Source organism: Phytophthora infestans, genomic scaffold (assembly GCF_000142945.1).
Source record: "Phytophthora infestans T30-4 supercont1.10 genomic scaffold, whole genome shotgun sequence".
In the NCBI taxonomy this organism is placed as follows: Eukaryota; Oomycota; class Peronosporomycetes; order Peronosporales; family Peronosporaceae; genus Phytophthora; species Phytophthora infestans.
Window position 1 is genome coordinate 1,764,451 of NW_003303749.1, and position 19,225 is coordinate 1,783,675.

A 19,225-nucleotide genomic window follows, 5' to 3' on the forward strand; every position below is an offset into this window, starting at 1 on the left:
CGTTTGCGTTGCGATGTTCTGGGAGTCGATCACGAGTGAAATATCATTGAGAACAGCCATGTTGAAGCGGTACTGGGCATGCGCAGTAATCGACGACTCGCTCGTCTCAGTGGCGCCCATTACGAAGACGTCGGAGGTCGCCTTCGGTGTGTCAAAGGACGGGACCACGAGCATCGTGCGCTTCATTCGCACACGTGTTAGCTTCATGGATCCTGTGAGTTCTGGACATTCAGGCACATCGACCGACGCCATTGCCACAAACCCGATCTCCTGTCCGTTTGTGTTGGTGGTGTAGCCCACAATTTCCACAAAGCAAACATCACGCTTGCCGGCGAACGAGTTTTCAGCGATCCATTTGATGCCCAGATAGCTGTCCTTCGTTGCGCGGATGGTGTGCAGAACAGCACAGTCAATTACTACAGGGGACAACAATTTTTGTTGCCGAACGAAATCCTCAGAGCTAGAAGCGTAGTGTGCATCCACAATATCGCGATAGTTGCCTTGGACGCGTCCGAACGTTCGGAATGATTGCAGTGGTGGTCGGCGGCTAAGAAAGTCACGGTGTCCTACCGTGGCGCCAACGGTACGACGGGAGAACGACAACCGTCTGTGACGGCTTCGAACGCTACTTCGACTGCGCATGGTCCAAGTGTGCGATCCAGTACTGATACGGTCGTTGACATTGCATGCGGTCGCTCGGGTGCTTCGATTCAGTGTAGTAGCCCAGGAAGAGGTTGAGCAGAAGGAGTCCGTCCCTCGGAGTTTAAACGTCTTAAGCTGGCCGAGTGAGTTCACAAAGCGCCATTTCGGGTCTAGAGTGTTATCCTTGGCGAGCTGAGCGGTGCGTGCTTGAATAGCGTCCTGCACCTGCTGCTTCATCATCGCTTCGAGTTTTTCAGCTTGGGAGCGAGAAAGCGACACCGGCGCGAACACCTTTGGCGTGTGCGTTACCATTGCTACGAATGATTTTGCGGCTCGTTGCCCGGCGAAAGTTAAGAAATGGACGCATGAAATCACTTCTAGGAGCGCCGCTAATTGGTGCTGCGACAGCGGCATTTCACCCCTCAAAGTGAGCGGACTGCTCTACACATGTTAGGACGAATGGTACTACTGTACCGGTACTGAAGTAGGTAGGATAATGCGCGCATCCATCCAACAGCTTACTGTGGTCCGTAAGATATGGATTAGACCACTTGGATATCTTTTCGAAACGCCATTGAGATTGATCTGAATGTCAATATCTTTAAAAATGTAAGTAAAAAAGTTTGTGGATATTTTTCAAGAAAGTGGTCTCCACTTGCCACATTGTCCGTCAATGGCAAGACCATGAATAAGGGGTGGCACCAAGCGAATAATACATGCAGAAGATCCGCCGCTTCCTACGCCGACAAGAGAGTGTCACTGGATTCGCCTTCACGTTGGACCAGTGTACATTGTATCTCCACGATTTGTCAAGTGCAGAGGCTATCGCGTATTCTGCAGGCATGAATATCGCCGGACATTGTCGGTGGTGAGTCAACGGAAACGATAGGTGCCACTAGCGGTGAAGCCTATCGTTTCCGTAGTGTTGACCTTCATCATGTGGACGGGGGAGGGCTTAAACAGCTCGAGTCAAACTTGCCAAACAGTGATATCCGGATAAAAACTTTCCTACAGTGCTGCAGTTTGATCTTGTCAAGATCACCGTCGAACTTCTTTGCTTTGCTGTTAGTGCCAGGATTGCGCATCCAACGACCTCGAAATATAACATCCATTCTCGTCTTTCCACTTCGGTGATGCATTTAACGAATCCAGTAAAAGCGGCGTAGGTTCAGGATGCGTTGAACACGGCAAGGTGCTTCAGCGCACACTGAAGTTGAGGTATTTCTATCGTTGCCCCGCCTGGTTAATGTAGATGCTGCATCAGTAGTTTTTCGGAACTTAGGTATAATGATGTTCCTTCGCTATTATAATCGATGGCGGAGCTTAGCATTCTTCTTCGGTGTCAAATAACCGTTAGGTGCGTCAAAGGAAAACACGTGAGCAGTCCACAAAATAAAATAGTGCGGGATAAAAAATCCAGATTCGTTTTCATGAAAGGGTTCACGATGTGAGTGCGATGAGCGGCCCAGGGTTGATGCGGGAGTAAGCATATCCGCGAGCAAGATGCGCCTGAGTGTTCGTCAGCGCTAGTGGAAATCGCAATCCACGCTGACGAAGTGCTATCGATTGAAACGAGTTATCAAATCCAACCGTAGTACTATTTTACACTTAGCGATGCCAGATTTGTGCGACGACTCGCAGTGTAACAGAAAGGTTGGTCGCTATTGTCGTTGCTATTTACTTTCTCTATTGATGAAGATGGTACACTACTGCATGCTTTCTCAATTATGCGGTAGGGACAACAGCAGCACCTGGAGGCTTCTGACGGAAGAATTCCTGCAGTTTTTCGTGCTGGTCCATGCCATGCGTGAACTCCCTCAGCTTGATCTTGTTGCTGGTCTGGTTTCGATACACAAAGCCTAGATACGGCACACCGTCGAACTCGACGACCTTTTCGCTAAACTCCTTGCCGACAAAGTCGTTATCTTCATCAAACCATTGACGAGGCTCACGGGCAACCACAATACGCAGCAGCACAGCGTTGTCTGGTGCGGTGTAGTTATAGTAATGCATGACTGGTACCTCCGCCTTATCACAGAACGGACACCACAGTCGATTGTTGAAAGAGTGTACACCTGATACGAAGAACATGAAGAGCGGAAAGCTGTAGTCGTAGAAGGTGAGGAAGTCCAGGACCTGCTTCATGGTGTTAAAGTGCATGATGCGGTTGGTGTGCGGCACTCCAGCCGCCGGTTTGTTCACGCTGAACACGACGTCAAGTAGGTCTTGATTCAGACAATTAGGGCCAGCAAGCAATGCCGACGTGTTGCCACCACCATCATATCGCATAAGCGTCGGCAGATAGTCGATATAGAAAAGCTGGTTCTGTCGGAACGGGTTCATGAGGTCGTTCCAGTATTTTTCCGGCCCCACCTGTATCTCCAATAGTCTCGATCGTCTTGGTGCACGTTTAAACCCTTTGTGCACTGCATCTTTTACCATCTGACAAGGGTGGAACCAGTACGTGCCGTTGGCGTCTGTGTCGCTCAAAAACAGCATGAACAACGGCCCCATGCTCTCCACATCGTACTCTCGGACAAACTTGTGCGCCTCCTCGAAACCCCGCACCACGTACTGCGTGTGCGCGTGAGAGCGGTCTCTCTGCACTGCCAGAGCAGCATCAGCAGCTCGAAGGAGCTTGGCGGCTGCATCTTTAGCATTTGCGGCCTCGATCTCGTCTGAGGCGGGGGACACGACGGTCTCTGCTGTGAACTGCCACATATACGACACGGAGAGGAACATGGTGACGGACAGTGCCAGCTGCATGAAGCGCACGGGGTTCATGGGCCGTCCTTTCGGCTCCTCGCGACTCGCTGCCTTCATCTTCATGGAGGGCACGCGGCGACAGATTGGGAGAGTGCGATTCTGGTGCGCCAAGAGCTGGTACGCTCGAGCAGCGGAATAGTGCAACGGCGACGTGTTATGATTGGTCGAAAGATTCAACAAAGTAATTTGATTGGATATAAAGAGAAAGGTAGTCAGAAATCTGATTCTGCTTAGCAAAATGCCTCTCAATGTCACTGCGCGGCGTAATGCTATCAGTAGTATATCATTTAGTGACTGCGTTGGGTGTGTTCTTGCGAGGGCAGACTCTAGTCCTCAGAAAAGTGCTCCGGATACTACCGTCTTACCCCGCATATAAGGCATTTGTGCTGTAAATGAATACAACACTGCTTGTGTGCTAACAAATTGTTTGACTTTGAAGAAGCAAGTTTGTGGGTCCTGGAATCTGGCTTGGCCGTTTAGGCTTGACCCTCCTACGCGATCGGCGTGGGTTCATGGCTGTGTAAATTATAAAATAGGAGAATTAAAGCCAAGTAACAGCGGCACCGACAAGTTTGTTCAGAAGGGTGTTTGGTTGGGAGCTCTCAAGAATATTCATTGTTTGGTACAGCCTTGTGTTTTAAGTAGGCTTCAGCCACGTGTGTTCTAATTAGGTAGGTGGTCAAATCGAGGTTTAAGCCGTCGAGCGAATCCCGTATTTTATTATATGCGGGTAAGACGGTAGCTTTTTATTCGCTGAAATATCCTTTTGGCACCTCTTCATTGGTTGAAAAGGGATCTTCTATAATAACGATAAAGACAGCGCAAGTCTCACATCGATATGGGCCGGAAGAGCGCCTTGGCCGAGTTGCTGGCCGACCATCGGCGGCAGGAGGCGGATGATGAAGCTCCTTCCGGCACGGTTGACCACGAAGCACCTTCATCTGAGCTTCCTCTTATTGTCGCACCGCCTACGAGCACCAACCGATCAGCAGAAGCCGCGCAACCTCAAGCATTCCAACCCCGATCATCTTCATCTCATTCTAGAGGCCGTCACGAGCCGGACGCAAAGTGCCGGATGGAGCGGGTATACGAAGAGGTATCACGCCGGAAATCTCAAGTGATTGCAGCCCCCGCAGCTCCGCGTGGATCCTCCGAGACGGACAGTAGTGCCACGCCACCGTCGGATACAGCTCTCCCAAAGACCGCAACCGAGAATGAAGGACTTCGCTGCACCCATCACGCTCAAAATGAGGCTGGTAATGCTGATGAGAGACCAGATCCTTGCCATTTTCTTCTGCCACGACCTAAAGACAGGAAACGACCTCGAGGAGGCAAGAAGCGGGTGGGTTTTGCTACAGCTGAGTCTGGATCATCGTCCAGTCACACTACAAGCAATGCACATATTGATATATTCAGTGCTGAAGGCTATCAACACAATGAAGACCGAGATGAACGTCAGCAAAGGAGAAGAGAACGACAAGAAAGAAGACGACGAAGACGCGAGAAGGCCAGTCGAAAATCCAGTAATGACGACGATAAAGGAGCGACGCTTTTGGATGTGGACGACGCTACTGTTCAGTATATCGACGCTGTATTGGTGAATCCAGACCCACAAGTGTTTAACAAGTACACGAGGTTTTTCTTGGACCCGAAGCTGGAGACGTTGTACCAAGATTTCACTGCCATCTACTGGTTTGGACGTGCGCGCTGGCATGTGGCTCTGTGGATGGCTGTGCATTTGTTCGTCAACCTCGTCTTCTACGCACTCCCGAGCTCCGGTTTTACTGGAATGGAACAGTTCGTTCTCTCGTACGATTCGTTGCCCACAATTTTCCAGTGGATCTACATCCCCATCGCTCTACCGTTTGCTGCTCTACCGAACAAGTACAACCCGTTCCAGACACGGTGGCGCAGCTGGGTGTGTCTTATTATCATCTTCTTTAACCTGACATTCCAGGTATGGCTGGCCGACGCCAGTCGTCTAGCTATCAACAACTACGCTATTGTCGTCGATGACTATCTATCATGTGAAGCCTCGAGTCCAGAACTCACGTCTACGTTTGCTGGGCTGAATAGCAGCTTAAGTGACAGTGGAGACTTGAGCAATGCTACAATCAATAACGCACTGGCATATCTGGACGACCAGCAGACGAATCTGGCCATCAGTGTGACCCACATGTGCTCCGATGCACTGGTCCAGACACTCGTGAGCTTCGCGTCGCTATTCAGTTTCCTGTTCGTGATTTCTATCCGTCTGGAATTCGTTCAAGTCGTCGTTGTGGGCGTCACTGGCGCTGCTATCTACGCCATCGTAGTGACTGCCTTTGGTCTTCAGTTACAGTGGCTTATCACGTTCACGTACGGCATGGCGGTCGTGCTGTTGCTCATTTTATCGTACTCAACAGACCGTACTAACCGCAGATCCTTTCTGTCGAATTTCTTGGTGGAAAAGGAGAACGAGAATCTTAAATCGTCACTTAAACAAGCGGAAGCTGCGCTACAGAACGACGCTGCTCATGCCGATGAAGAGCGTGCAGTGGCGCGTGTGTTAGCCGCGCCAGAGATGCGTCACCTCGAGATGGTCCACATCCCCTTCGCCGACCTCACTTTCCTACAGGCTATCGGTCGTGGGTCCATGGGCGACGTCATCAAGGCGAGATACTTCGGCACCGTTGTTGTCTGTAAGCGTATGCGTCGAGAACACATCGTCGAGTCTACTGGTAGTCACAACCGCAATGGGAACAGATACGCGTCTAACGGGGACAGCGCCTTGGCGAGTTTCCGAGACGAGATCGAGCTCATGTCGTGCTTACGTCATCCGAATATCGTGCAGTTTATCGGTGCGAGTTGGGACAACGCGTCGAATTTGTGTATTGTGATGGAGTATCTGGAGAATGGCGATATGCACAGTGTGCTGCACTCAGGACTGGGCAAGAACTTCACGTGGGCGGATCCGTTGTTAAAGATGGCGGTGGATGCTGTACAGGGAATGCTCTATCTTCACTCGCAGGAACGTCCGGTCGTGCATCGAGACCTGAAAAGCGTCAACATTCTGTGTTCCGCTACATTCGGCTGCAAAGTGGGCGACTTTGGGCTCAGTCGCAGATACAAAAAGGATGTCGACGCCCTCACGACGCTTGTTGGTACTCCGTTCTGGCTCGCTCCGGAGATTATCCGCAGTGAGCGATATGGACCCGAAGCCGACGTCTACTCGTTCGGCATTGTACTTACGGAACTTGAAACGCGACGTACTCCGTATCATGATTTGGAGCAGACCGGATTGAAAGTACTGATGCGTGTGGCGCACAAAGGGTTGCGACCGTCGTTGCCCTTTAGTTGTCTGTCTGAACGACGGAAACTTATCGAAGATTGCCTTCGTGATACGCCCGCACATCGACCAACATTCGCTCAAGTTTTGTCGCGCTTACAAGGTCCTGTACTTCTTGAGATCGAGGGCCACGTTGCAGCGCAACCTGAACTTGAACGACGTGTGTTACTTCGTCGATATCAAGAACGTCGGAGTCTCTAAACTCAAATTTCTGAATGAAAAAACAAGAACATTTCTTGATGTACATGACTCCTTTGAGTCTTTACTGGAGTGCGTCGTATTTCCTGTCTCCGTAGGTTTCTCGGTGCAATTCACGCGCATCCGATGCGACCATTTCAGCCACGAGTTCTCGGAATCGTATTGTTGGCTTCCAGCCAAGTTTGCGCTGGGCTTTGGAGGCGTTGCCACATAGAAGCTCCACCTCTGCGGGTCGGAAATACACTGGATCGACCCGAACGACCACACGCTGCACGTCCGCGTCGTGTGGTTCGTCACCGTTAGCGACGACTCCAACTTCGTCCTTGGAGCCTCGAGGGCCCTTCCATGCGATCGTCAAGCCTACGTGGGTAAATGCGAGCTCTATGAACTCCCGCACACTGTGACACTCGCCCGTGGCAACCACGAAATCCTCAGGAGTGTCGTGCTGTAGCATTCGCCACATACATTCCACGTAGTCTCGAGCGTGGCCCCAGTCGCGCTTGGCATCGAGGTTGCCTACGAAGAGGCAACTTTCGATGCCAGCGCGAATACGCACCACCGCTCGAGTGATTTTACGAGTGACAAAAGTAGGTCCACGTCGAGGACTCTCGTGGTTAAATAGAATCCCGTTAACGGCGTACATTCCGTAAGCTTCGCGATGGTTTATTACACTCCAGTAAGCGAACTGCTTTGCCACTCCATACGGTGAACGCGGATGAAATGGCGTGCTCTCGTCTTGTGGGGTGGCTAGTACTTTACCGTACAGCTCACTTGTAGACGCTTGGTAGAACCTCGTGGAGTGCTCGAGACCACAAGTTCGTAAGCTTGTGAGCAGTCGGAGAGCGCCTATAGCATCGACGTCTGCAGTGTATTCGGCCAATTCGAACGAGACTTTGACATGGGACATTGCTCCCAGGTTGTACACCTCGTCTGGACGGACACGTGCAACGATCTGGCACAAATTCGACGAGTCGGTGAGGTCTCCGTAGTGCAGGAAGAACCGGACGCCGTGGTCATGCGGATCTCGGTACAAATGCTCTAGTCGTGCCGTATTGAAGTTCGAGGACCGACGAACGAGTCCGTGCACCGTGTAGCCTTTGGCTAGCAACAGTTCACTCAGATACGAACCGTCCTGCCCCGTGATTCCTGTGATCAGGGCTACGCGAGGACGATCCGGAGTCCCGCAACTGTCTGTGGCGCTGCTCTCGCTGGTGGTGCTCGCCTGGTCCATTGCAGACTCGTTGTCCGTGTGCGGTGAGTCCAAGTTGTAGGTGCGTGGAGAGGTATCGATAGACTCGCGGGTCATGGTCGACTTGTGTGCCTTTGACTTGGATCGGTGTTGTGCCCTTTGACACGGTATCTTTCTATCGATAGTTGAAGCAACACTTTTATCTTTCGATTTGTAAGGCTTTTTACTGAACACGTAGTTTTCACCAAAGATCTCTTGCTCTCAAGCTGCTTGCTGCTCCATACGCAGCATGAGCAGTAAGCTAGGATAAAAACTCAACTTCCCTAATCCATTGGCAAGTTACGTGACGTAGTTCATCATACTTCCAACACTACAGTAGTGCTGGGACGTGATTCCAATTGAAGTCATTCAGGAGATGCGGTGATTGGCTGTGTCCTCCACCCTGTCCACTTCACCGATTGGTTGAAAGTTTTGTTGAAATCATTGGCGCTGGTGCCGGACGTGCCGAGCGGCATGAACCGACACTTCCTTCACTTGGGTATTTACCCCGACCTAATCCTCCCGATTTCAAAACCATGACCTCCACTGCAACCGTCGACCCTGAGCTTCTGGACGGGCGCTCGGCCATTGACATCTTCGTCAACAAGAACCAGGGCCAAGGCTACACGTACGATGACCTGATCCTCATGCCGGGCCACATCAACTTCAGTGTGGACGCTGTGCACCTGGACACCAAGGTGTCGCGCAACATTTCGCTGCACCTGCCTCTTGTGTCTTCGCCCATGGACACTGTGACGGAGCACGCTATGGCCATCGGCATGGCGCTGCACGGTGGTATCGGTATCATCCACTACAACATGACCGTGGAGGAGCAGGTTAAGGAGGTGCGTCTGGTCAAGAAGTTTAAGAATGGCTTCATCACGGACCCCAAGTGCCTCTCGCCCGAGGACACTCTTGCCGATGTGGACCGTATCAAGGCTGAGTTCGGTTTTGCCGGTATCCCTATCACCGAGTCCGGCAAGGTCGGCAGCGTGCTCGCCGGCATCGTGAGCAACCGTGACATTGACTTCATTGAGGACCGTCAGACCAAGCTTAAGGAGGTTATGTCCACCAACCTCGTGACCGCTCCTGAGGGTGTGTCGCTTACGGAGGCCAACCGTATTCTACGTGAGAGCAAGAAGGGTAAGCTGCCTATTGTCAACGCCAAGGGCGAGTTCGTGTCGCTCATCTCGCGTCGCGATCTGGTTAAAAACCGCGACTTCCCGCACGCCTCCAAGGATGCCAACAAGCAGCTGCTGGTCGGTGCTGCTATCGGCACGCGTCCCAACGACCGTGAACGTTGCACGGAGCTAGTCAAGGCCGGAGTGAACCTCATCGTCATTGACTCGTCGCAGGGCGACTCGACCTTCCAGGTTGACCTAATCAAGTGGATCAAGGTCACGTACCCCCAGATCGATGTGATTGGCGGAAATGTCGTCACTCGCATGCAGTGCAAGCGTCTCATCGATGCCGGTGCCGATGGCCTGAAGGTCGGCATGGGTGTCGGATCGATCTGTACCACGCAGGAGGTGTGCGCTGTCGGCCGCGCTCAGGCCAGCGCTGTGTACAACACCGCTCGTTACGCCCGTCAATTCGGTGTGCCGGTCATTGCCGATGGTGGTATTGCCAGCTCGGGCCACATCGTCAAGGCTCTGACTGTCGGTGCTTCGGCCGTCATGTGCGGCTCGCTCTTTGCCGGCACGGAGGAGTCTCCCGGCCAGTACTTCTTCCAGGATGGCGTGCGTCTTAAGAAGTACCGTGGTATGGGTTCTATCGAGGCCATGACTGCCGGCTCGTCGAAGCGCTACTTTGCTACCCACGCTGCCGTCAAGGTCGCCCAGGGTGTGAGCGGCGCCGTGGTGGACAAGGGATCGCTAATGCGATACGTGCCGTACCTGCAGCAGGGCATCAAGCACGGTCTGCAGGACTTGGGCCAGGTGAGCCTCGAGGCCGTGCACTCGGCGCTCCACACGGGCGAGCTGCGCTTCGAGCTGCGTACACCTGCCGCTCAGCGTGAGGGCAACGTCCACTCGCTGCACACGTACGAGAAGCGTCTGTTCTAAGCAGCACCCGCGATTTTCTCGAGTTTGCTTCAGCATGACATTTGATGCAAGCAAGGTTTCTATATCTACAGTATATAGTGCAGTCACTGAGCATGACCATGACTCACATCGAGCTGCCGCTTGAGCGAGTCGAGCCGAAAACTGCATGGTAATGAAGGCCAATACATAGACATCCTTTGGTGATTCGAAACTTTCCTTCTTTTAAATTTCTGTCCATTGAAAAATACCTGTCAACTTCAACGTGAGGCAAGGGAATGGTGGTTTATACATTTACCAATAATAATTAAAACCGGTTTACCGACTTCGTATTGGTATGTACTCCTCCTCTGGCTTCACATTTGGAAGAGCAAGCTGCAAGCAGACATGAACCTCTCCTTGTCCCTTTTTGATTCGAGCTGACGGTCATCGCATAAGCTCTCATTAATGTATTTGTTCATTTGACCCCAGAAATGTTGTTAATTTGTGCCGGTTTGCATTGCAACTCGATCAACAATGTGTGATTGTCGCTTTCATTGATCATACTATTAATACTACATGTACCTGCATAGTATTCTGAAATTTGCCATCGACCTAGCATTCCATACAACGCTTGCTCGATCAGAAGATATCACGCCGGACATCTTGGAAGCCAATCAATCGGCCAAGTTTGCTGCTGATATCCTCTTCCTTGGGAGGGCTGGATGGGATGACTTCAGGTTCGTTGCCAGGGAAGCAACTCCTTAGCTCTGGTAGAAGATCACCAAACTCGCTGCTGTCACAAAAGCTAAGAGAGCTCTTTCGTCCACCCAGCGCCTTTGCAGCTTCGACCATCGGAAACGACGTGAGCACCAGGCGTCGCACTGCCGCTCGCAACGTGCCGTGCTTGAGCCCATCAGCTCGACACACTAGAGGGAGCCAATCGCCACACGCTTCGTTCACAGGCATCGCTAGACTGAGATGCACTTCGCCAAGGTCTCGTTCATCCCCACCTTGCACAAAGATGTCAACTGTACGCTGTTCAATGGTAGGAGACGAGGGCATCCAGAAGACGAACCGTTCGTTGACTGCACAGTTGCTTCGGTCCGCAGGGCTCGTCTTGCGAGTCATAGGACCGAGCTGCATTGTGACGGTGAACGGCAGATCGGTACCAGTTTCGTCTCGGTCAACAGCTAAACCACGAGCTTCCAGAATGTCAACGACGATTAATTCACCATAGGGGCTTCCACATGAGATAGAATTGGTTCGACACCGAGTGGATACGTTGTGCACGTTGTTGATGGCGTTCTCAGCTGCTTCTCGAGGAGGCTGAGCTGACGTTAAGCTTACCGACGCGAACGGGAAGGAACTCGTTGACGACGTGCTATCCGAGCGTGAAGTTCTCCACGCAGTCGGAATCGGAGGCGCAAACGAGAATAGTGTTGGTCCTGAGGACGTCGACGCAGACGGAGGTTTGTTCGGGAAGACACAGGCGTCAGAAAAGGTCCTGAACATGGAGGTCACGGGGTTTGAAGAAGGCTTTTCAGATAGCGACTCGGGCGACGACGACGGGGACGCATCGGATGCAGAAGTAGACGACGAAGATGCGGGAGACACTGGAGTGGCGTCGTCAAGTGTTGGCTTGGAGACTTCCTGCTCCATTGCGTATCGGTGGAAGTCTTCATCGAGTGTAGGTGTGTGTGGCGTCTGTGATGCGGTTTTATTGTCAACGACAGATACACGGTATTCGTCACCGGAAATCGTCGCCTCTTGGCTGCAGGCTCTGTCGCTGCTTTTCGAGCGATTGATCCGCGTCTGCCACAGGCTTTTGACACGCTTGAAGTCGGTGCCCAACATGATCACTAGCCGCAACTAACCTTGGCAGCGAGTGGCCTGCTTGTGGTTTGTTGCTTTGCGTTGTGCCGCCTGGCCACTTTGACCTTCATGTCAATCCAATGCATTATTTACTCACGAATGCAGAGGTACGGGATGACCTTACTACTGGCAGAGGCTTGGCTTAAGGATGCCACCTGGTTCCTCCGGCTTCACCTTCTGAGCCCTCGATTTTAGCTCTTCTATTGATATTTTATCCAGGCAATAAATTCGGAGTGACAACAGGACTTGGAATGGAACTGAAAATCTATACCACCCAACACATGCACTAATACTACAGTTCTCTACCTTCGAATCGGCCGAATCTATCTCGCTTTCACCATTTTCAACTGATCTTCATCGAACATTCGTATAGATTCTCACAGGTAATCTGAATTTTACGAAAACTTAAACGACACTAAACGTCAGCTCTACGCCTCCTGTCGGCAGCTCTTGATAACAAAATGGCTCTCCAGCTCAAGACGTGCCATACTTCCGCACGTACTCGTCCATCGGTAGGAAACAAAACTCGGCCTCTCCGTCCACGCCGCGCCAAACCTTGACGATCTCTGCCAACTCCATCTCGTACACCGGCAGTCCGTTCACAGCGACCAGCACGTCGCCGACGTTGATTGCGCCGCTCTGTTGTGCCTGCTCTCCAGGGACCAACCGATGGACAACCACCACGTCTGCTGCAGAATGTTTGGAGAACTCGATACCAAGTTTGCGTTTAGAAGACAGCACGACTGTGCACGCCGTAAGGAGGGAGCGAATGTATTCCAGCGCGATCTCCAGACACGTGACGAAGTACGCGATCTCTCCTTGGCTGCCGGAATCGAAGAACGTGATCATCTCTTTCAAGGCTACAGGGTCGCGTAGATGCGAGTGGATAAGCACGTAAATGAAGGCCGGGATGAAGGCGTCAGCGCTCATAGGCGGCTGCGTGGGGTGTTCGTTGTGGTAGACGGCGTAGATCTCCTTGCATGCAGCCAGCAACTGCAAGCGTTTCATGTACGGGAGACTCACCTTGTCAACTTCCCGGAGCTTGGCACAAGCAGAAAACCATTTGCTGGACGACTCGCTGTCAGGTCCAATACCGAAGAATGCTTGCGACTTACTGCGCAATATTTCGATCTTCCCTTTCAATACTTTGGCATCCTCTCGAGTCTGTGCACGCACGTTCGTTAAGATCGCGCGATACAAAGGGAAGAAGACACGCTCTTCAATATGTTCATGGACGATCGTCTGGATGCTGTTCGTGATCTCACTGATGACCATAGCATCTTGTGGACGCGCTGGATTAACGTCTTTAACTCGGTCGTCGTCGGAATCGCTGTCCGAACTGGTATCTGGCTGCGCAACACCAGCAAGCATCTGGAGCTCCTTCAAACGCGTGTGGACCAAATAATCTGATAGCCCAGTCATGAACTCCCGCACCGTTGCGTTGGAAACGGGTCGGCCTGAATGTTCCTTGAGGAATGCAGCGGATGTGCAGCCTTCAGGTGAGTACGGAGAGGCCAATAGAAGCTGCACTTCGCGTGCTACGTCCATCATCGCGTCTTCCGTCTTTGAGATAAACGACGACATACAACGCCTGCACACTCCGTCGACTGCGGCACCGCCTTCATCCAGCGCGCCACACTTGCACATGCGACCAATCTCCGATGCACTTGTAGGCATAGAAAAATCATTCGAATCGGGTTTTGCAGGTGTACCAGCTAGCGTTGTGATGGTACTACCCTCACCAACCGAAGCGAGTGCAGCCAGCCACAACGAACGCTCTTCTTGGCTGTCGGCATGCAGGGACAAGTTGCGACTGGGAGTGCAGATCTGGAAGCTGTGTCGTTCTCCTGTCTTGAGGGTGTCCACAGGAGACACCCGCGCGTGGGAGATGTCGATCGAGCCTTTACGAGAGCCTCCCTGCGGGTGTGCAAAGTACGAAAGTGTCGTGTTTGAGAGCTCGAACCAGCGACGCTTTGTTGATTTAACCATCCGACCACGCTTACGCAGCCAACCGGAGAAGAGGACGGGGCCTCCTTTGTCAGCGTTGTCGCTATTCTGCTTCATAAGTTTAGCAGTCTTTGCACCCTCAGGTAGTACTTGTACATTGTGTTCTTGTAATTTACGGATCCACAAGTCGCGGTCGTGGTTGTCTAGGGCGTAGAGCACCATACCGTAGCTGCCCCCCTGGGAGAACTTGAAGCCACTGTGTAGCATACACTGGACGGTGCTCTTACGCGTGAGATCCAGGCGACCACGCACCTCTGTGGCGTCGTGTGTGTCGTGATAGATAAGCTCGTTGTCCACTATACAGAACAGTCGACGCTTGAAGTTACGCAGACCGTGGCCACGCTTGATAAGCCAGCCAGAGTGACGCACTACGGGCTTGTATTCCAGCACCCAGCGTCGACTCTGTGCGCTGGTGGGCGTCGGTCGTGTACTGCTGCCTCTTGACTTGACCATCGTACTCGTAGCACGCTCTGTCCACATCTCGATATCCCTGTAAAGACATCATCCATTTCTCACTTAGACTAAAGACCTTTGATGCCGCAGGGGAGCAAGTAGGTACTGAACGTACCGTTGGCTGGGGCGAGTCACTAGCACGACACGTCTAGATTCACGGATATTGTCCTTCGGTTGTAAGGGGTTGTCTCCCGGTTCTGGGTATCCTGGTCCCGTAAAGTCCGCGATCTCAGGCTCTTCGGGCAGTTCATTCGACTCTGCAAGGTTTATGGACTCGTCGAGCTGCGCAACAGCCTCGATAGCTCCAGCTTCGTTATCCTCCACCACTGGGGATGGAGAGTCTGCCGCGTCCAAGCTGCAGCGCATCGTCCGCGTACTACCATCGTCACCTGAAGACGACGATGCGATTAAACAGGGTCTGCGTCTCTCACTGGGCTCTCGGCCGTCAATATCCTCCTCGTCTTCGCTATCGTCGTCGATTTTGATCTCCTGACCGTCCACGAACTCCTCGTCACTGTCCTTGTCGATGTTAATCTCCACGCCCAAGCGAGACCGTGTGTCTTGCCTACTAACTGTGCGTTCGGCGCTTGTATTTGCGTTCTCCTGCTTCTGCTTCGGCGCGTCTTTCTGTTTCTGTTTGGTGCTGTCCTGTGGACTCGGCAATGGCGCTGTGACTGCCTCCTGCTCCGGTAGACTTAACAGGCTGCGCGCGCTGCCGTTTTCGTCGTCGCCGCCCTCGTTCACCGTCTCGCGCAGCCGCAGTCGGAATACCTCGATACTCTGGCGACGCCTGGTACGCATCGTCATCGTTGCCCCTAGAGAAAAACGCGGGGAATATCCTCAGACAGCGCGTTACGAACACCCCGTGAGTCACCCGCGCTGCTGTTGCCGTCGGACCGGCGTTCCGAATACAGAGCCCAGTGCACGGACTGTAGCCAATCGCAACCAGGTGGATTGGGGGAAAGTTTGTGGCGGCGGAGAGTTGTAGCGTTATTTAACGTTTTTAAGCGGCTTTTTCACGTTTCATTAAAACGCCATGTCCTCATCAACTTCGACCGTTTCGACGATGAATAGGCTGAGTGCAAAGGTAAATACTCATCAGGTTCGTCGAAACCAAATACTTGTTATCGCTAGCGCAGTAGCGACATCGAGCACGCGCGGTATTGAAGTCAAAGTCCTGAGTAACATGTACATGTAATAATACCAGCACCGGTACAGTACCACCAACATAAAAACGATGCTAAACTCTAACGGCGTTTTAACACGCTTCATTAATCGAAGTGACCAAGAAGTTTTCGCATTCCTTGGATAGACATATTCGAGTCTACGTTACAGCCAGTGGACACTACATTGCAGTGTACTATGGCTGTGGTGTGCGAAACGAGAAGTGCTCGGACATGACGATGACATGATCATCTCTCCAAGTGCTGAAATCGGCAGCAACAAGAACTTATAGCCAAAAAGAACTCGACGGCTGTTGAAACCGCAGGAAAAAGCGTCACGAAGGATTCGACAGGTAATTTCGAACGCCTGGACAATCGAGCATGAGCGAGTTGTGGGCGAGGTTTCAGGCCATCGTTTAAAAGTTGGAGATCATACGGTGGTTTTTATCGGCGTTGCTTCACCGACAGGGTGGCAGTACCATGAAGTACTGCCTACACTGCTATAATCTAATAACGAAGATATAAATAGTTGACCCACCACAGCAACTCATTACCGTAAGCTCTGTTAATACGCACTGAAATAACTCGCTATCATAGCGACACGCTTCATCTTGAAACTTTCAGGCAAGCAAACAGCACAGATAAACGTGTAAGATTATTTAAGAAAGTTGAGAAGCACCATTAGTAGTATCTTAGTAATGAACTGGCCATGTGGGCTTTGGTCTGGCAGTTCATGTATTAATAGCAGGAGGGACGTAATGGGGATACACCTCGACATCAGCGTTTTATAACAATACGCATTGCCGGCGAACTTGAGGCAAATGCCGCGGTGATCAGTGCGCTTTTGTTTTGATTTCTTACAACAAGTTCAGCCAACGGTTAAATCGGCCGTTGGTGCGACACATACACTCGGGTAGCAGTACGGCTTCCGCGGTACTGTTAGTCTGCATGCCTTAATCGGTTCAGCATAATGCGCGAAGGCTCTGTAGTCGTCTCGATAGCGACTGGCAGGGAGGGGGCACAACGACTCAGGCTTGCCACAAGAACGAGATGCTGGTGTTTGTGCAAGCAGGACGACTTCAACTTGCTTTCGTAGACGCTGCCATGTACTTCGGTGCCACTTGTGGGCTTAACAGCCGTGACCATGCCGTGTCGACGCCTGCGGCTCCTCTTGGACCTGAAAACACCAGGCTCGCAAACGGTTTTGCATGTTTCACGTGAATACCTTATGCAGGTGTCGATTTATCAAAAGAGGAGCAACCAAAATAAGTACTTCGAAGTACGTCTCGAAAATGCATTTTTTTTAGCTTAGTAGGAGAGTGGTGTCTTCTGCCGCAGAATCTGCGGGCTTCACGGTCGTTACGGCCTTACCACAACGCTTATGATTTAAAGCGGATTGGGTGGACTCCTACAGCAGAGAAACAAACAAAGTACTGAGATAGCTTTGCAGTGCATCAGTAGTCATTGCGACTCACCGCACACCTGGCGCTAGCTTCAACATCATCTACCAGCAACTTCCACGCCGACGCGCAATATCTGTAAAACCCGACGTGACTTCAGTTGAGTATGTTTTCTACCCAAAAGGCGTAGTGACACCCGTGCGTATGCGGCGCTACTTTCAATTTTCGTCCAATACCCGCCATCTAAACCTGGCTTTTTAACCGATTGTGCGACGGGTCTCCTCGACTGAGTCACTAAAGATTGCTTGCTTATTTCCCAATTTGCCGCCCGCCACCGAAGCGTTCGCAGCTAAGCCTCGCAGCCATGAGCTCCCCACACGTCCGCATCAGCCAGATCGCCAGCCACCTGAGCTCGCACGACCCGCGCGCCGAGGAGAGCGACTACGCACAGCGCGTCAAGCAGACTGAGGCATTTATCCGCGACGAGCGCTTTCAGTACGTGAAACGCCCGTACGGCGCCGAGGATGTTGTCAAGCTCCAGGGTACCATCCCCGCCGCCAACGCCGGCGCTGCCATGTCACGCAAGCTATACAAGATGCTGCGCGAGCTACAAGCTGCCCAGAAGACGAGCCACACTTTCGGCGCGCTGGACACGATCCAGGTGACGCAGATGGCTAAGCACTTGTCCTCCATCTACGTCAGCGGCTGGCAGTCGTCGTCCACGGCCTCCACGTCAAACGAGCCTGGCCCGGATGTGGCCGACTACCCCATGGACACAGTACCCAACAAAGTGGACCAGCTCTTCCGCGCCCAGCTCTTCCACGACCGCAAGCAGTACGAGGCTCGTCGCCGCATGACGGCCGAGGAGCGCGCACGCACGCCACCTACGGACTTCTTGCGTCCGATCGTTGCTGATGCCGACACTGGTCACGGCGGTCTGACGGCCGTCATGAAATTGACCAAGATGTTCGTTGAGCGTGGTGCCGCTGGCATCCACCTCGAGGACCAGAAGCCCGGCACCAAGAAGTGCGGCCACATGGGCGGCAAGGTGCTGGTCTCGGTGCAGGAGCACATCCAGCGTCTCATCGCTGCTCGTCTTCAGGCTGATATCTTGGGCAGTCCGCTGGTCATTGTAGCTCGTACAGATGCAGAGGCTGCTACTCTTCTGGACAACAACATCGATCCGCGTGACCACCCCTTCATCATTGGAGCTACCAACCTCAACGTGGAGACATACATTGACGCCACTCGTGCTGGTCGTGAGGGCGACTGGGACAAGCGCGCCCACGCCATGACGTACCCGGAAGCGGTCCGTGAGGCTCTGAAGAAGTCTGGCCGCTCGGATGCCCTGGCTAAGTGGAACGCCCAATGCTTGGAGCTGAGTCTGCCCAAGTTGCAGGTGTTGGCTAAGTCACTCGGCGTCAACATCGCTTTTGACTGGGACCTGGCTCGTACGGTGGAAGGATACTACCGCGTGCGTGGCGGTGTGGAGTACTGCATTGCTCGTGGCCGCGCGTACGGCGAGTACGCCGACCTGATCTGGATGGAGACGGCCAAGCCGGGTGTGCCGCTTGCGCGCACGTTCGCGGAGGGGGTCAAGGCCAAAATCCCGCACCAGATGCTGGCGTACAACCTGTCGCCGTCGTTCAACTGGGATGCTGCTGGCATGTCCGACACGGAGATTGAGACGTTCGTGACGGATCTTGGTCGTCTGGGCTTCTGCTGGATGTTCATTACGCTAGCTGGTTTCCACAGTGACTCGCTGGGCATCACGCGATTTGCGCGCGACTACGCCAAGCGCGGCATGCTCGCGTACGTCGAGGGTGTGCAGCGTGCCGAACGCAACGAAGGCGTGGAGACGCTCAAGCACCAGGGCTGGTCGGGCACTGACCTCGTGGACGCCATGCAGAACACCATTACCGGTGGGCTGTCGTCGACGAACACGATGGGCCACGGTGTCACGGAGGCACAGTTCTAAGCGAGCAAAATCCTTCGCCATAGGAGCCGCTGGCGTCGTGGGGAAACCTTTATTTTTCTATCTTGCGTGTGAATATTTTACCAAAAAATAAAAGGAGAATTACAAACCGGAAGAGTGCGTCAGTCTTAAATTTTCAACGCACTTCAGGAACGACTACATTAGTAAAAAC

At 52.6% G+C, this 19,225-nt stretch overlaps 7 protein-coding genes across 7 annotated transcripts; 3 read left to right on the plus strand and 4 right to left on the minus strand.

Annotated features, from left to right (window-relative positions):
* Positions 1–2,367: 2,367 nt before the first annotated feature.
* PITG_07021 (uncharacterized protein) lies at positions 2,368–3,487 on the minus strand (the record flags this gene model as incomplete). Its single annotated transcript, XM_002904941.1, has 1 exon — positions 2,368–3,487. The coding sequence occupies one exon, from the start codon at positions 3,469–3,471 to the stop codon at positions 2,368–2,370; it is 1,104 nt and encodes a 367-aa protein (XP_002904987.1).
* A 996-nt stretch (positions 3,488–4,483) lies between these two features.
* PITG_07022 (protein kinase, putative) lies at positions 4,484–6,937 on the plus strand (the record flags this gene model as incomplete). The annotated part of the gene is made up of 3 exons (XM_002904942.1): positions 4,484–4,664; positions 4,719–4,787; positions 4,890–6,937. 3 exons carry the CDS (start codon positions 4,484–4,486, stop codon positions 6,935–6,937), a joined length of 2,298 nt encoding a protein of 765 aa, XP_002904988.1.
* Positions 6,938–6,998: 61 nt separating this feature from the next.
* On the minus strand, positions 6,999–8,273 carry PITG_07023 (GDP-mannose 4,6 dehydratase; the record flags this gene model as incomplete). The annotated part of the gene is made up of 1 exon (XM_002904943.1): positions 6,999–8,273. The coding sequence occupies one exon, from the start codon at positions 8,238–8,240 to the stop codon at positions 6,999–7,001; it is 1,242 nt and encodes a 413-aa protein (XP_002904989.1).
* Positions 8,274–8,668: 395 nt separating this feature from the next.
* PITG_07024 (inosine-5'-monophosphate dehydrogenase 2) lies at positions 8,669–10,394 on the plus strand (the record flags this gene model as incomplete). The annotated part of the gene is made up of 3 exons (XM_002904944.1): positions 8,669–10,214; positions 10,277–10,307; positions 10,355–10,394. The coding sequence occupies 3 exons, from the start codon at positions 8,699–8,701 to the stop codon at positions 10,392–10,394; spliced, it is 1,587 nt and encodes a 528-aa protein (XP_002904990.1).
* A 326-nt stretch (positions 10,395–10,720) lies between these two features.
* On the minus strand, positions 10,721–12,126 carry PITG_07025 (uncharacterized protein; the record flags this gene model as incomplete). Its single annotated transcript, XM_002904945.1, has 2 exons — positions 10,721–11,887; positions 12,058–12,126. 2 exons carry the CDS (start codon positions 12,124–12,126, stop codon positions 10,823–10,825), a joined length of 1,134 nt encoding a protein of 377 aa, XP_002904991.1.
* Positions 12,127–12,473: 347 nt separating this feature from the next.
* On the minus strand, positions 12,474–15,322 carry PITG_07026 (uncharacterized protein; the record flags this gene model as incomplete). The annotated part of the gene is made up of 3 exons (XM_002904946.1): positions 12,474–13,048; positions 13,079–14,552; positions 14,631–15,322. The coding sequence occupies 3 exons, from the start codon at positions 15,320–15,322 to the stop codon at positions 12,530–12,532; spliced, it is 2,685 nt and encodes an 894-aa protein (XP_002904992.1).
* A 2,082-nt stretch (positions 15,323–17,404) lies between these two features.
* On the plus strand, positions 17,405–19,168 carry PITG_07027 (isocitrate lyase; the record flags this gene model as incomplete). Its single annotated transcript, XM_002904947.1, has 1 exon — positions 17,405–19,168. The coding sequence occupies one exon, from the start codon at positions 17,443–17,445 to the stop codon at positions 19,054–19,056; it is 1,614 nt and encodes a 537-aa protein (XP_002904993.1).
* Between the last annotated feature and the right edge of the window lie 57 nt (positions 19,169–19,225).